The following is a 16,575-nucleotide window of genomic DNA, read 5'->3' as shown; positions in this document are numbered from 1 at the left end:
CTATGTGTCGACACAAGCAAAAGGTTCACATGGAAAGAGAGCGACAGGAGTTTTTCATGATTTTTTTTTAACCAAGCTAAAAAGTCCCAGTGGGCATAGAGGGGGAATAAAATAGTGTGGCGAGTTCAGCGAGGCACCGTGCCAGCAGAGCGCAACGGTATACTTATTTAGTTAAAGCAAAAGTCGACCTTTTTCCATGTCTATCTTAAAGTACTTAAATATAATTTTCCAGCATTGCTAAAAAAAAAAAAAAACATTTTCAAACCTTAATATGACCACGAACAGCCTCGTATGTGGCCCTCAGATCTTGTGGGTCACGATCATTTTCCGGAATTCTGAACCTCGCCACATTGTATTAGATTTTTGCAAACTCCGCTACTACAGTAATTGACCGGACCCCATAGATTGCAAGCTCTGGTGAGCCGATCCCCCGATTAATCTCGTTCAGTGTATTGTTACTGTCTGTGCTCTAGTTGGCTCCTGCTTTGTTCCGGCTGCGAACAAGGCACGTTCTATAAAGGAGACGGATATCGGCTGCATTATGTATCCTAAATACACTGGAGTTATTGTCAGATTCATTTACCCATGATGGATAATCCTCAGAGTCCACGATACTGTCACATTGTTGGCAGGAACCTGGATACTGTCATCAGAGTTTTTCCGGTTATTAATATTTGGAACTTATGTTATATCTGGGCTCCCGTTTTTCTTATGAGACCGCGTCCCCTCGCCATGCTTCGGGCTCGGTGGCTCGCTGCGCTCGCCACACTATATAAAATCAACTCCATGCGTAGTTGGATAGTTGGGGTATGAAAAAATGGGGTGCATTTAACATGGGAGCCCAGATCATACAGAAGTACCTAATATTTAACGTTATTTGTAGCATTACACCTTGTTTTCGTTTTACACGTTCTAAGCACTATAGCTCAGGGGTGGCTGAATGCTAATGGGGTGAAGATAACTGCTCTGACGGGCTCTTTGGGTTACATTTACAAAGTTGGGAGTTTTATTGAAACTGGATGTTTCTATGGATAACCAATCAGATGCCAACTATTGGTATATATTCAATTGATGCCGGATCCATCCCGAAATTCTTTTGACGGAATGGATCCGGCATCCATTATTCAGTGCAGCAGGGACAAATCCAGATGTCGGATTTGGACGCTGATTGATGCTCACCCGGCCTGTGCGCGGACTGGGTGAGCTGCTCTCACCTGGTGCGGTAAGTGAGTGTGGGAGGCGGTGGGATGGGTATGGGAGTCAGCGGGAGGCGGCAGACAGGAGGACGGTGCCGTGTAAGCTGCTGCTGCTCACCCAGCACCATCCTCCCTGCCTCAGCTTGCCAGAAACATGGCCAAGTCCGAATTAGCAGCTATTCCGTCAATCCACCTGGTTTTCAGCAGGTCGGAACATTTCGACCTGCCAAAACCCCCCCCAGCTAGCATTGAATAGATTGGAACCACTTCTATTCATGTAGAAAACAGCTGTCTTTTTTTTTGGCAAGACAGCAGTTTTGACATCAATTGAATATACCCCATTATCTTCTAGAACAGTATTTTTCAACCCCTGTACCGTGGCACACTAGTATGCATTGAGCTGTTCTCAAGTGTGCCCCCAGATCTAGAGATGCCCAAACCAGTTTACAGCCACCACCAGTTCAACTGTTATTTACTGGTCTCTTCTTTTCATGTAAAGGGCCTATGTATTTTATTTTTGTTACCTGTGGGGACCAGTGTGATTGTTTTTTTATATGGAGGTTTTTTTTTCCTGTGGGGGCCAATGTGTTTTTTGCCCTGTGGGGATCTCATGGTGTGCTGTAAGGTAAAAAGGTTGAAAATCACTGTTCCAGAAGGTGCTAAATAAATAACAATAGAAACTGATTGGTTACTATGGGCAACATCCCATGTTTGTAAATTTACCCTTTTTTGTTTCTGATATGGAACATTTGTATCCCAATGGGTCATTCTAAATATTTTCTTCCTACATTATGAGGCCGATTAAGACCAGCTCGCTGAGCTGCGAATTTGGCAAATGTGCAGACCCCCGCAGCGTGCGTCTTCGGCAGATTTTTTTTTAAATTGGGTGCTTGCTGCCTGCTTGACAGGCAGTGGGCATTCTGGGGTGGACACCCGGCCTTTCGTAGGCATGCCCATAGAAACACTGGACGGGCCCCATGGAACGCAGGCATCCCCTGCCTGCCTGCTTGTGGCGGGTGGATGACCCATGACGTCCGCGCACGCCCCCAATTTGGACTTGGAGCAGAATGGTGAGTCCTGGGATACTGGTACAGATGGAGCCGCCGTTGTTCATTGCCGGCGCCCACCAGATCCTCCACTCTGGCGGACGTGGATGCGAGACGCACGCGCGTCCCAGTATCACGGTGGCTGGGCAGCGTCTCCCTGACAGTCTCCACTTCGGGGACACAGGCAGGGTCGGGGCGGCAATGGGGAGCGGTGGTGGATGGGAGCGGGCAGCTCCATTGTCACGGGGCGTGCCAGCCCCTGCAAGGATGACAGCGTCTCCATCTGTAAGTCCTGGGATAAAAAATATAGGGCCGAATTCTTACTGCTCGCTCGGTTCTGAATCTATGCAGCCTAGCGAGCAGGTCTGAATTGGGCCCTTTATTTTTTGTCTCCATATGGTCCCTTGATTATAATTAATAGTTATGGATGTGTCCTGTACCGTGATTACATTGCGTCTTAGTAAATAGATGTTATACAAGCATCACATGAGCTGGGGCTAGGCATGCTGTGACTTGTGGTTCTCTAGTCGGCTTGATAACGGATTGCGTGAATAGCGAATAACCAAGTGACCCCGTGATTCAAAGTAACCTCTGTAATATTTGAATCAGTTTCTGAAAGCACATAATCCGTAAATCCCCCCACACGCGCGCACACACACACACACACACACACACACACACACACACACACACACACACACACACACACACACACACACACACACACACACACACGTGTGCCTCTTGTTTGTTACGCAGCCTCCTCCCCGGCCTTCTGGGTCCTTCTTCCCCTGACCTCCATAACACTGCTGCCAGGTTCTAATAAGCTTTTATCTCTGTCAGCAGCAGAGGAATGTCCCGTTCAGCATATTGTTCCTTCTATAAACACTGATTTAGGAAGGGCACAGGAGACCGGCCATGACCTCCGCTGTAATGGGCCCTCTCCCTGGTGTTACAGCTGGGTGTGGGTTGTATGCGACAGAGTAGATCTTTCTGACAATCTTCTCCCCCTTGGTGTAAAGAAATGCGACGAAGGGTCGCGCTGCACAGCGATGCGTCGGCGCTGAGTGATATGTCGGGGCAGTGTTCTTCGGTGAGAACACTGGCCCTGCCCTGCAATATTACTAGATTTATCCAGCATGCGATAGCGACACGTGGGGCCGCACGGTGTTATATCTGTGGCCTCTACATACGGACCAATGGCCTGAAATCCCTCAGGTGTAGGCCCCATAAGGCCTAGTAGTATTTCTATATATACCTAGACCAGAAATGAACATGCGCCAGCAAGCGGCCTTCCGCCAGTCATAGAAAACTATTAATAGGGTCAGGATATTTTCTAAATGTTTGGGAGGTATCCGGTCGCTAGGTTAATAGTTTTTTATTTTTTTCATATTAACTAGGGCAATGTGCTTAGGTGACGACAATGCCATGGTTAGGTCATGCTAAGAACCATGCTTGTCGGCCCTCTCTGCCACACCCCCTGCCCTCTTTGCTGCGTACGCCGCCCCTCCTGCCCTCTTCATGTCCACCCCCCCTCCTGCCCTCTTCATGTCCGCCCCACCCTTTTCTCTGTGTCTGCCGCCCCCCTGCCCTCTTTGCCGTGTCCACTGCCCTCTCCGCCATGTACGCTGGCCCCCTGCCCTCTCCGCCAGGTCCACCGACCTCTGCCCACTCTCCCCTTTCCAGTGCGGAACCACGTCAGGAATCCTGGGAATCACAGGATTGACAGTTTTTCAATCCTGGTTTAAAAAAAAAAAATGGCCTGGGATTGGCCTCTCTAATAACAAGTGAACAGATTGGAGTCTGTTTCCTTTGCCAAAACCACAAGGGCAACTTAACAGCCATGTGTCAAACTCTGTCACGGTTTACAGTGGGTATCATTGGCATTTAATACAATGACATTAGGTCGTTCCGTTCGGGCCGAACCATATTTTTAGCTGCACAACTTTCTGCAGTGATCTTGTGCGACTGATGGGCCGTTCTGTTGCTCTCAAATAGAGAATAGAGTATTTCTTGGGTTTGTCTGTGTGTGTGTGCTTAGTAACATAAAAGGGCATTATATACTATAGTATCTATCTAATAATAGGCCAACACTGCTCCACATCTCTAGGGGGGGAATTCAAGTGATGTTCAATTTAAGTGTTGCTCTGTTCAGGAGTGCACAGTACTGACATTGCTGTTATATTCCATCATTTTGATGGGCTGGGAACCAGTATTACTACAAGTCCCGTAGCTCCGTCCGTGCTAGAGGATGCTGCGGTATTTTGGAATGGACACCGCTGACCTGTTGGATGTTTTTCTTTTCTTGTTTCTATGATGATGATTCCAACAAATGTTCTGATATGCAGAGTCCCTGGTGTTTGTATAGTCAATTCCTGGTAACAAAAGGATAGAACGTGACACACCCACCCTCCTCCACATGCAGACACTACACACCCAGAACTCTGGAAGGGAAGTGCTATTACTGAAAAAAGGCAAACACAGACGGAACTTAACCCTGTGAATGCTTGTTGGAAGAATGTTTATAGGAAGGAATAGTTTATCGCAATCATGAGACATTCTGCAGATTATTGCATTATAAGCGGATAACGCCACCCAATGAGATTGGCTTTGTCCATTCTTTTGGGAGAACCGTATTAGGCTGCATATCTGCAGTATATTACATTTACTAAGTCTGCAGAGATGGCTGTATATGCCAGCTGAGGCTATGCCCCTGTATCACTGCTGGAGTGTACTTATGTATTATGTAGCTGGCACCAGGGGCGGATTAAGGTCTGTGTAAGACCCTCCCCCCCCCCCCCCAAGGGGACGCTGGTACCTGGGCAGCGTAAGCTGGCAGGGGGTCCCTGCAGCGGTCTGGGCAGTCAGCAACCAGACCGCTGTAGTGGTATTGACTACTAGTTCCCATCCCAAGGACCGCCTGTTCTGCGCCGGCCACCTGCGCTGCCTGAGCACAGGGCGACAGGAGCCCCAGTCCGGCAGCAGTGCCGGTGTGGGGGCTCCTTATGTATGGGGGCATCGTGGTGACCGTCCCCGTTGGCCCGTGCTTAATCCGCATGTGATAGCTGCCCTTCTGACTTGCAACTTGGTGGGACTGCTGTGCTATTACTGGTGCCTTGTGTTTCCCTCCTATGTCCCTATAGATTGTAAGCTTGCAGCAGGGCCCTCCTACCTCCAAGTCTGTCTGTTGTTACCCAGTTTGTTTTATCACTGTCTACTATTGTAAAGTGCAACGGAATCTGCTGCACTATATAAGACACTGTAACGGAATCTGCTGCGCTATATAAGACACTGTAACGGAATCTGCTGCGCTATATAAGACACTGTAACGGAATCTGCTGCGCTATATAAGACACTGTAACGGAATCTGCTGCGCTATATAAGACACTGTAACGGAATCTGCTGCGCTATATAAGACACTAACGGAATCTGCTGCGCTATATAAGACACTGTAACGGAATCTGCTGCGCTATATAAGACACTGTAACAGAATCTGCTGCGCTATATAAGACACTGTAACGGAATCTGCTGCGCTATATAAGACACTGTAACGGAATCTGACGCGCTATATAAGACACTGTAACGGAATCTGACGCGCTATATAAGACACTGTAACGGAATCTGCTGCGCTATATAAGACACTGTAACGGAATCTGCTGTGCTATATAAGACACTGTAACGGAATCTGCTGCGCTATATAAGACACTGTAACGGAATCTGACGCGCTATATAAGACACTGTAACGGAATCTGCTGCGCTATATAAGACACTGTAACGGAATCTGCTGTGCTATATAAGACACTGTAACGGAATCTGCTGCGCTATATAAGACACTGTAACGGAATCTGACGCGCTATATAAGACACTGTAACAGAATCTGCTGCGCTATATAAGACACTGTAACGGAATCTGCTGCGCTATATAAGACGCTGTAACGGAATCTGCTGCGCTATATAAGACGCTGTAACGGAATCTGCTGCGCTATATAAGAAACTGTAACAGAATCTGCTGCGCTATATAAGACACTGTAATGGAATCTGCTGCGCTATATAAGGCACTGTAACGGAATCTGCTGCGCTATATAAGACACTGTAACTGAATCTGCTGCGCTATATAAGACGCTGTAACGGAATCTGCTGCGCTATATAAGACGCTGTAACGGAATCTGCTGCGCTATATAACACGCTGTAACGGAATCTGCTGCGCTATATAAGACGCTGTAACGGAATCTGCTGCGCTATATAAGACACTGTAACGGAATCTGCTGCGCTATATAAGACACTGTAACGGAATCTGCTGCGCTATATAAGAAACTGTAAATAAATTAATAAATAGCTGCGGACACTCCTGTAACCTGTAGGAGGCTTCTATCTGAGTCCTAAATCTCCTGATCCCCTGCATTGACCTCCTAATTTCCCGGATTCTGCCATGTCTGCCACTAAGGAGTTTCTTTTCAAGGACATTGATTTGCTGCAGCTGCTCAGGAGTCTCTGCTGTTGACTCTGATTATCCCCTTTTGGGAACCCCCTGACAGCAGAGACAGCAGCACATGATCACCCAGCCTTATCTGTACTGGTGTGTACTCATCCATAGCATGCTGTTGCTGTTTGTATTCTGTTTTGACTTTGGGTGAAAAAAAAATCTTACCCTATCACAGGGCTGGGCAACACCGGCCCTCCAGATGTTAATGAACTACACATCCCAGGATGCCTTGCATCAGTTTCAGCATGGCCACATAGCAAAACTAATGCAAAGCATCCTGGGATGTGTAGTTCATTAACATCTGGAGGGCCGGTGTTGCCCAGCCCTGCCCTATCAGAAGCGCCTGTTTGCTATCCTCATTTTGCTGTGGAGATGGATCACCCACAAGGTATCCGACGCCAGGCACACCCATACACCTAAGAGTCTAACTTGTGGCGAGGGGAGAGTAGATGCCAACGGTGTCTCAGAGATTTGATGGGGGGCAACAAGAGGGTACAGTATATAGAACATCAATATGCACGGACAGTGTAGTGGTTAGCATTACCGCCTCACAGCGCTGAGGTCATTGGTTCGATACCCACCATGTCTGAGGAAGATAATATTGACACTGGAGTTAATATTCTCCCTGTGCTTGCGTGGGTTTCCTCTGGGTACTCCGGTTTCCTCCCACAATCCAAAAATATACTGGGAGGTGAATTGGCTCCCAACAGAATTAACCCTAGAATGTCTGTGTGCGCGTGTACATGTGGTAGGGAATATAGATTGTAAGCTCCACTGGGGCAGGGACCGATGTGAATAGCCAGATATTCTCTGTACAGCGCTGCGGAATATGTGTGCGCTATATAAATAACTGGTAATAATAATAAAACTCATCAAGTATTTCCTATAGAGCAACCTATGTGATATAATCCAGCTGCGGCTCATGCCCCAGTATATTGGTGTGTAGGAGGCTGCGTGGCACGGACACGACCTGGTAGAGCGACTCCTTTTGTTTTGTTGTGGGTTTGGAAGGGAGGATCTAATGCTCAGGAGCTGGTATTAAGCTGTCAGATGTGTGGGATTGTACGAGAGATTGCTTGGCCTCCTTAGTGGAGATGCTTGATCACTGGCACGTCTCTTCTCCCTGTCACTCACTCAGCAGCCTCCTCCAGGGACCGACACCAGCTTCCACCTGCAGCCACCCATTGGGGCGACCTCTCGCTACGCCACACTATGTGGGTGAGACTCAGAACCCAACACATCAAGCTCCAGGTTTTGCTCTAATTCTTTTCTACCCCCCCCCCCTCTTCCCACTCCCCATTTTAAATGATGAATTTCTTTCTGCTGCTTCCTCAAGGGCTTAAGAGTGGGTGGTAGAAGCATTGTTTCAGCTTCTCTAATGCTGAATGAATTAAGAGGATTTCCTGCTGGCTCCTGTACTAATTGTATTTCAGGATTTGCACACAGTCCCGTAACCCTTTCTGCCTCCAGTGACACTGGGGGTTGGGGGTGGCGGCAGCTGGAGACGTGGCTGTCGTTTTTTTTTCTGGGGCTGGGGGATCCACTAATAGTTACGAATGGGTTAAATTCCTAAATGGGCACAGTATGTCTTACCTGCCTTAATAATAGCAGCGCGGCACTCCTTGCTACTGTTGTATATTGTGACTGTAGTGTACTTACTGCACGGTGGTTGACACATGTAGACACTCTATGGGCCAGATGTACTCAGCTTGAAAAGTTATAAAATGGAGAATGATAAAATACCATCCTGTTGGCTCCTAACTGTCATGATACGGACTTGGTTTAAAAATGCAAGTTGGAGGCTGATCGTTGGTGGTCTATCTTTGTCCATTTGATCACTTTTCAAGTTTAGTACATCTGGCCCTTTGTGCTTTCTTTATGGCTGTGTAATTGTGTGACCTGGAGAATGAGAAGTACCGCACAGTGACTACGTCAGTCTGGATACCGCCGCCTCATCACCGATGTTCCATAAGGCTGGGGCAAATTTGCACAAACCGGGTGGATCCACAAGTTTGTAGGTTATGTATTTACAGTGTGTTTGTGGCTTTTTGGAGATGGTGGTGCTCAGGTCTCGGCGGATTCCACTGTCCCAGCAACGGAACGATATTTACAAATTAGAATAATGAATATTTATGACCGTAGGGAACAGAGGGGTCTATGGAGAGATATTAGTGGGGGGAGGGGGGGGGGGTAGATATATATATATATATATATATATATATATATATATATATATATATATATATATATATATATATATATATATATATATATATATATATATATATATATATATATATATATATATATATATATATATATTCTTTCTTGCCCAAAATGTTTTTTTTTTTTTGTTTTTTTTTTAAGTAATTCAATAAATGCCCCTTTTTTGCTTTAACATGTACCCATTTTCTGTGAAACTGCAGTGTTACAGGAACTTATCCCGGATCTCTGTGTTTTCATGATCACAAGATTTCTGCACTTATTGCTGATGGTTTTTTTTTTCCTGCATCCTGTCCAGTCAAACAAAATGACTGATATTACTGGCTATCTGCATTAATTGAATTAGCCCCGGGGATCAGTCATGTACTGTGGCTAATTGAATTCCCCTGTAAGTACCAGCCAATTGGCTCCAAACTGTTATGTTACAGGCTGTATGTGAAACCTGACAGGAGCTGGTTGGTATTTTGGGATGCAGTTATAATCCCGGCGGTCGGAATCCCAAATCCCGACACTTTCTCCCTCTATGGGTGTCCACGACACCCATAGAGTGAGAATAAATTAGTGTGCCGAGTGTAGCGCGCCCGCAAGGGGGGGTCAATCCACGTCCCCCCCCCTTGTTGGGATTCCGGCGTTGGGATTTTGAACCCCGGGATTCCAACCGCCGGGATTTCGTACCAATCCCGGTATTTTATCTCTATCCATTATCTCTTTCCAAGACCCCTGAAAGTCTCAGCAACCTGGCTATCCCTGGAGGGTTCATGGCTGTCTTCCAATGCTGCAGATTATCCTTACTGTCTGCACCCGTTACTTACCCCGCTTATTAGAAGTGATGAAACCTAGCGTTATATGACTTGGCATTGCCCTGACAGGCACTGATGTCCCGCTATGGATAACGGGATGGAAATCAGTTCCCCAGGCTTTCCGAGTTATACCTGACTTCAGCCTAATGAGGAAATGTTTTCCCCTTCTGAGCTGGATTATTTGAGCAAAGAAAAAATCTGTATATCTTAAATAGAGGTGTTGCTCCCAAAATTCCAGCTATCATTCTGAATAATGTCCTAGGTAAGATCGCTAGGATCTGATTGGGCACCACCCTCACGTATACTTTTTAGGTTTGATCCAAGCTGAAATGCAATTGGTTGATCTGGAATAACATGTATTTGTGTCCTCTGTGCACATTTTCTGATTGTTATTTTCCGAAGAATGTTGTCTTGTTCTCATTCACGTCTGCCCCCCCCCCCCCCCCCCCTTCTGCACACAGGTGGGGAACCCACGCGTGGAGCTGACTCTTACGGAGTTACAAGACATGGCCTCTCGCCAGCAGCAGCAGATTGAGAACCAGCAACAGATGTTGGTAGCGAAGGTACGTACGTTAGTCCTAGGATAGCAGTGCTGTAGTATTACAGGGAGCACCAGTCAGTGTGCCCTATTAATCCTAGCAGCCGTATAATGGCGATCCACCACCCTGGGCTTCCTTTGGTGGATACTAGTGCCAGGTGGGCGGAGCACCACCAGTAAAACGGGCTGTAATCAAGTCCACAAACAATGAGGTCTCTTATAATAGGAGACGTTGCCAACAGGATCTTATTAAACGGACGTCCTGCTCTGAAGTTCTGCGTTTCTGATGGTCTATGATTGAATCGTATCAGTAATTTGGACGAGAACTCTCCAGCGTTTCAGCGCACGGTGAATCAGCCCCGGTTTCTATACAGCTCATCTTTTTTTATCCTCAATGGACCAATTAGCCTCATGTTTAATTACTGTGTCCCCTGTACACAAGCATTAGGTCGACAATGGGAAGGTCGACAATGGGAAGGTCGACGGTCAGTGTCGTCAGTTTTTCACGTTTTTTATTTTTTTTAGCTGACCTGTATTGACAGGTGGTATTTCATACTCTACCACCCGCTAGGGTGCGGATGGAGAATAGAATAGTGTGCCGAACGTTTGATGGGGTCCATGTCAACTATGTCGACATTGGAGATGGAAAAACCGTAAAAACTCATTTAAAATGTCAAACTAATGATTGTGTCGACCTTAGCCATGTCGCCATGTCCGCCTATTTCATGTGTTGATATAAGCCATGTCGTCCTTCAGTGGTTGACCAAATTCATGTCGACGCAATGACCCACAGCCCTATAAACCCACAATCCGTCTCCGGCTCCTTTTCACTGACTGATATATATTGTTTAAATCTTAATGGGTCAATATACTGATCCCTGAACAGAGATAATAAAGTACCAACCAATCAGCCCCTAACTGTCATTGTATAAGTGTTTTTTTAAAGGACAATTAAGGGCTGATTGGCTGACACTTTCTCGCTCTCCAAAGCTTATACAAAGACACCTTAGACAATCTCTGTGCTCAGCCTTTCACATTGTTAATGTACCAGCCCGCCAGCTGCTAACTGTCATTTTTTAAACCCAGCCTGAAATGTTAGCAGCTGAGTGGCTGGTACTTTCTCTTTCTGCTTTATTCTTCTACAAGGCTTATGGGCCTAATTCAGACCTGATCGCAGGGCACATTTTGTTTACAAATGGACAAAACCATGCTGCACTGCAGGTGGGGCAGATGCAACATGTGCAGAGAGAGAGATTTGGGGGAGTTGTGTTTCCGTGCAGGGTAAATACCGGCTGCTTTATTTTTACAACTGCAATTTAGATTTCAGTTTGAACACACCCCACCCAAATCTAACTCTCTCTGCACGTGTTACATCTGCCCCAGCTGCAGTGCAGCATGGTTTTGCCCATTTGCAAACAAATTGTGCCCTGCGATCAGGTGGGAATTAGGCCTTTAGTTCATAGACTCATTAGTCTGTGGTGTATTGCTATAATTGACTCCCAGCACAAGCTTTCCATAGGGTATACAGTATTATTATTATTATTTGTGTAGTTGTTGCTTATTGGTAGCAGCGGTCTGTTGTAATAGTTTTCAGTTCATTCCCGTCTGCATGTGCCCACTTTTACACACACGCACATTGATCGCACATTGTTACAACATTGCCAAAGCTTTGTTCACACACTCAAATCTGCCACTTGAAAGCACTGCAGCCTAGAACATGTGGGTCGGCCAATCCCTCTGTGGGTCAAGGTTAAAGAAAGAAGTTGATGTGAAAATGCATTTGCTGATTAGAATGGTTTCAGCTCTGATCTCATCGCAGACCTTCTGTTATAGACACATGCTTGGTTTTGGGGGGATTTTTTTAAGTTCCATCCCATTTATAAAGAATAATAATATTTATATTGTACCCTCTGCCCTTTGTGTTGTATGTTTTTTAATAAATATTAAATCGCACATTAATTGTGGAGGAATAGATATTGTAATGTAATATCAGTATGTTTAGTATTAGTTATGTTTGTGTATTATTAGTAATGTTTGTTTGGAACCGGTACATCTGTCAGAATGAACTTAGGTCTACAGTCATTAGGTCGACCCCATTAGGTCGACTGGCTGGAAGGTCGACCTGATTTAAGGTCGACATGGGCCAAGGCGGACATGACTTAAGGTCGAATTTGCATAAAGGTCGACAGGAGGAAGGTCGACTGGTCATAAGGTCGACATGGGTTTTTCACTGTTTTTTTATCCGAATGTCGACCTCGCTTCGCTCGCGATGCATCGGGCACGGTGGCTCGCTTCGCTCGCCACAGCTTTAATAACCTCCTCCACGCCCTAGTGGATGGTAGGGCATGAAATACCGTCTGTCGGCTCAAAAAACAGTGAAAAATCTCATGTCGACCTTATGACCAGTCGACCTTTTTCATGTCGACCTTTATGCAAATTCAACCTTGGCCCATGTCGACCTTAAGTCAGGTCGACCTTCCTGCCAGTCGACCTAGTGGGGTCGACCTAATGACTGTAGACCTAAGTTCATTCTAATAGATGACCGCTTCCCGTTTGTTTGTTTGTTATTAGTAATGTTTGTTATTAGTAATGTTTGTTAGTAATGGTTTTTAGTAATGTTTGTTTGTTATTAGTAATTTTTGTTATAAAGGTGCTCATACATGGTGCGATTGCACCGTGTAATGCGATGCGTGCTCCTGGGGGCATCTCATTGCACAGTACAAAAAGTATGTGCTGCACATACTTTTTGTACTGTCTTCTAATCGCATTGCGCATAAATCACATGCGATGCGATATAGTACAAAACGCACTCACCGTGTATGGGCACCTTAAGTAACGTTTGTTATTATTAATGTTTGAGTAATGTTTGTTATTATTAATGTTTGAGTAATGTTTGTGATGAGTAATGCTTGTTATTAATAATGTATGTTTGTTTGTTATGAGTAATGTTTGTTATGAGTAATGTTTATTAGTAATGCTTGTTATGAGTAATGTTTGTTTGTTTGTTATGAGTAATGTTTGTTATGAGTAATGTTTATTAGTAATGCTTGTTATGAGTAATGTTTGTTTGTTATGAGTAATGTTTATTAGTAATGTTTGTTATGAGTAATGTTTATTAGTAATGTTTGTTATGAGTAATGTTTATTAGTAATGTTTATTATGAGTAATATATGTTTGTTTGTTATGAGTAATGTTTATTAGTAATGTTTGTTATGAGTAATGTTTGTTTGTTATGAGTAATGTTTATTAGTAATGTTTGTTATGAGTAATGTTTATTAGTAATGTTTGTTATGAGTAATGTATGTTTGTTTGTTATGAGTAATGTTTGTTATGAGTAATGTTTATTAGTAATGCTTGTTATGAGTAATGTTTGTTTGTTTGTTATGAGCAATGTTTGTTATGAGTAATGTTTATTAGTAATGCTTGTTATGAGTAATGTTTGTTTGTTTGTTATGAGTAATGTTTATTAGTAATGTTTGTTATGAGTAATGTTTATTAGTAATGTTTGTTATGAGTAATGTTTGTTTGTTTGTTATGAGTAATGTTTATTAGTAATGTTTGTTATGAGTAATGTTTGTTTGTTATGAGTAATGTTTATTAGTAATGTTTGTTATGAGTAATGTTTGTTTGTTATGAGTAATGTTTATTAGTAATGTTTGTTATGAGTAATGTTTATTAGTAATGTTTGTTATGAGTAATGTATGTTTGTTTGTTATGAGTAATGTTTATTAGTAATGTTTGTTATGAGTAATGTTTGTTTGTTTGTTTGTTATGAGTAATGTTTATTAGTAATGTTTGTTATGAGTAATGTTTATTAGTAATGTTTGTGATGAGTAATGTTTATGAGTAATGTTTGTTATGAGTAATCTATGTTTGTTATGAGTAATGTTTGTTATGAGTAATGTTTGTTATGAGTAATGTTTGTTATGAGTAATGTTTGTTATGAGTAATGTTTGTTTGTTTGTTATGAGTAATAATGTTTGTTATGAGTAATGTTTGTTATGAGTAATGTTTGTTTGTTATCAGTAATGTTTATTAGTAATGTTTTTTATGAGTAATGTTTTAATTATGAAAAGAACACAGATACATATAGAAAAACAAAAAGAGGGTATCTAATCATAAATAACATTTTCAGTGGGAGCCCAGAGCAGAAGTATTAGTATTATAATCAGACCACAGACTGGCTAGGGCAACTTGCTGATATTAGCAGGAGCATAAAGAGGCAATCAACAGGTTCAAATGTTAGCCGTGACTATGGTCAACACAACAGACAGATGTAGCCATGCTTATTGTTGCCACGGCAATTGGCATGTGCGATTGTGACGATCCTGTCACTAAGTGCGTATGTTTGATTTGCTCCCGCGGCACACAGAAACGCGCTGAGCGGCAATGTTGCAGTGTGGCGATTCCACACCACAGGTGCGAATTTCTAGCTCCAAACAAGCACAAGCAGCGAATTGCGGCAATACTGAGCTCGGGTACATCTGCTGGGGTGACACAAGTTCTCTTTTGAATACTTTATTTTACCTTCTACGTGGACTACAGTTGGTAACGGTAATCTCCTTGTCCCGAAGCTTGGCACGTGAATGCAGTACACCAATTGGGGGATCGTCCTGAACCTACACTTTGACACCCAAAAAACATAAACTTGTAACAACCTTTTCTTGTGTCGACCATTTCCATGTCGACCTTTTCATTGTGTCAACCTATTTCACAAGTCGACTTTGTGCATATCAGCCATTTCGGGTCGACCTAGACACTGTGGTGCCATATAGCCACTGATGGGAATCATTCAGTACTAATAAATCATAACTGATCTGAGATTTCTTACGCCCTCCCATTTACTGGCATGTGTCAATGCTTTGACTGACATTTAATCCAAGAGCCTAGTTCTCTGTGTAAAATGTGCCCTACTAGAGCTCGTCTTCATTTTATGTGCCAAAGTAGTGCCCTAGTTCTAATTATACCACACAATGCCCACCATTCATATTATGTCACATTGTAGTGCCCCAAGTCAACAATATGCCACATTGTACTGCCACCAGTTCACATGTCACACATTGCCCCAGTTGGGATTATGTGCCGTTCTTCCTGGTGTACCAATTTATGACCTGGATGCAGTTAAGCCAGATCCCAGAGGTGAGTCATCTACATCTGGCATATCAATGGCACCCACTGTAGCTATGTCCATGGTCCTTACATAGTGACCGCACCAGAAAAAGCACCCAGACCCTGCCAAATAAATAACATTTCCAGACTGACGCATTTCATAATACTTTGCGTTGCGTTTCGTTTTGGCATATCTCTACATTTAAGTGTTGTTAAGAGCTTGAGTTAATGTCAAATCTTAATGTACAGTGAGGGAGTTTCAATGATGTAGTACATTGTACACGTTCCATAATTTGGATCTAATTTATATCTTGCGCAATTTTGTATCTGACCCCACCTTTTCTCCATTTCTTTACATGAGTATTTTGGTGGTGGTACTCTGAAGATATCCCCAGGAGCAGGGCCCTGGTCTTTACTGTTGCTAATGGGGACCTCTACTGGCCAGCTTGTGTAATGGTATAGGAGTGCTAGAAGAGGGAGATATCAGACACACAATGGTTAGCTCCTGGTCAATAACAGTAGGGCTGGCCATCTGTGGGGTTATCCATTGATGATCACCAGGGGGGTCTCTGCGTTCCAACACCTTGAAGAAGGAAAAATAAATATTCAGTAGCTCCATGTCCTCAATGGCGCAGAAAACCATCAGATTTTTTTATTAATCGATGTTTGGTGGCCATCCCAAGGCTACAGCAATCCATTTGGGATCTGATTGTTCTTTAATTCCTCATTCAGAAGGAAACCATTATAGAACCTGTCCAGAAGAGGTTGCCACTGATGGCCCCCGGAACCTGTTTCATGTGACTGGCAATGGTGTAACTTAATGGGCATTGAACATAAAGAAAACAAAAATAAACTGTTGAACATATTTGGTAGTTTGTGGTAAAAAGCTGTTGTATGTTGGGATGGCGGCTATTGTCCTCTACCCCGGTCACCACTTTATCTCCGATCTAGGTGTTCCCTGGGAACACGGCTGTTTAGTAGAACGCACCTTCCATTTTGTTTAGCTGTACTGTAGCCTGGTTCTCTAGCTGGGGCATTGTTCAGGGTAAGCTGTGCCAGCAGCAATGATTTTTTCCATGACTTGTTTATTGGCAGGGTTGGTGCTTGCTCTGGCCAGCTGTCATCGCCGCTCATCCCAGCTTACATTTGTTTTATTATCTCCTCGGAGCTCTCACCCCTTA

At 44.0% G+C, this 16,575-nt stretch overlaps 1 protein-coding gene across 3 annotated transcripts in view; it reads left to right on the top strand.

The window, feature by feature from the left end:
- The window catches only part of PPP1R13B (protein phosphatase 1 regulatory subunit 13B), an 84,309-nt gene that overhangs the window by 39,947 nt on the left and 27,787 nt on the right, over nt 1–16,575 (top strand). For all 3 annotated transcript variants that reach the window (XM_083166227.1, XM_083166226.1, XM_083166228.1), the window contains exon 5: nt 10,209–10,310. In XM_083166227.1, coding sequence (XP_083022353.1) covers nt 10,209–10,310 — 102 coding nt within the window. The remainder of the gene's footprint in view (nt 1–10,208; nt 10,311–16,575) is intronic.

Source organism: Crinia signifera, chromosome 12 (assembly GCF_055691185.1).
Source record: "Crinia signifera chromosome 12, ASM5569118v1, whole genome shotgun sequence".
NCBI lineage: Eukaryota > Metazoa > Chordata > Amphibia > Anura > Myobatrachidae > Crinia > Crinia signifera.
This window is presented reverse-complemented; position numbering and strand designations above follow the sequence as displayed.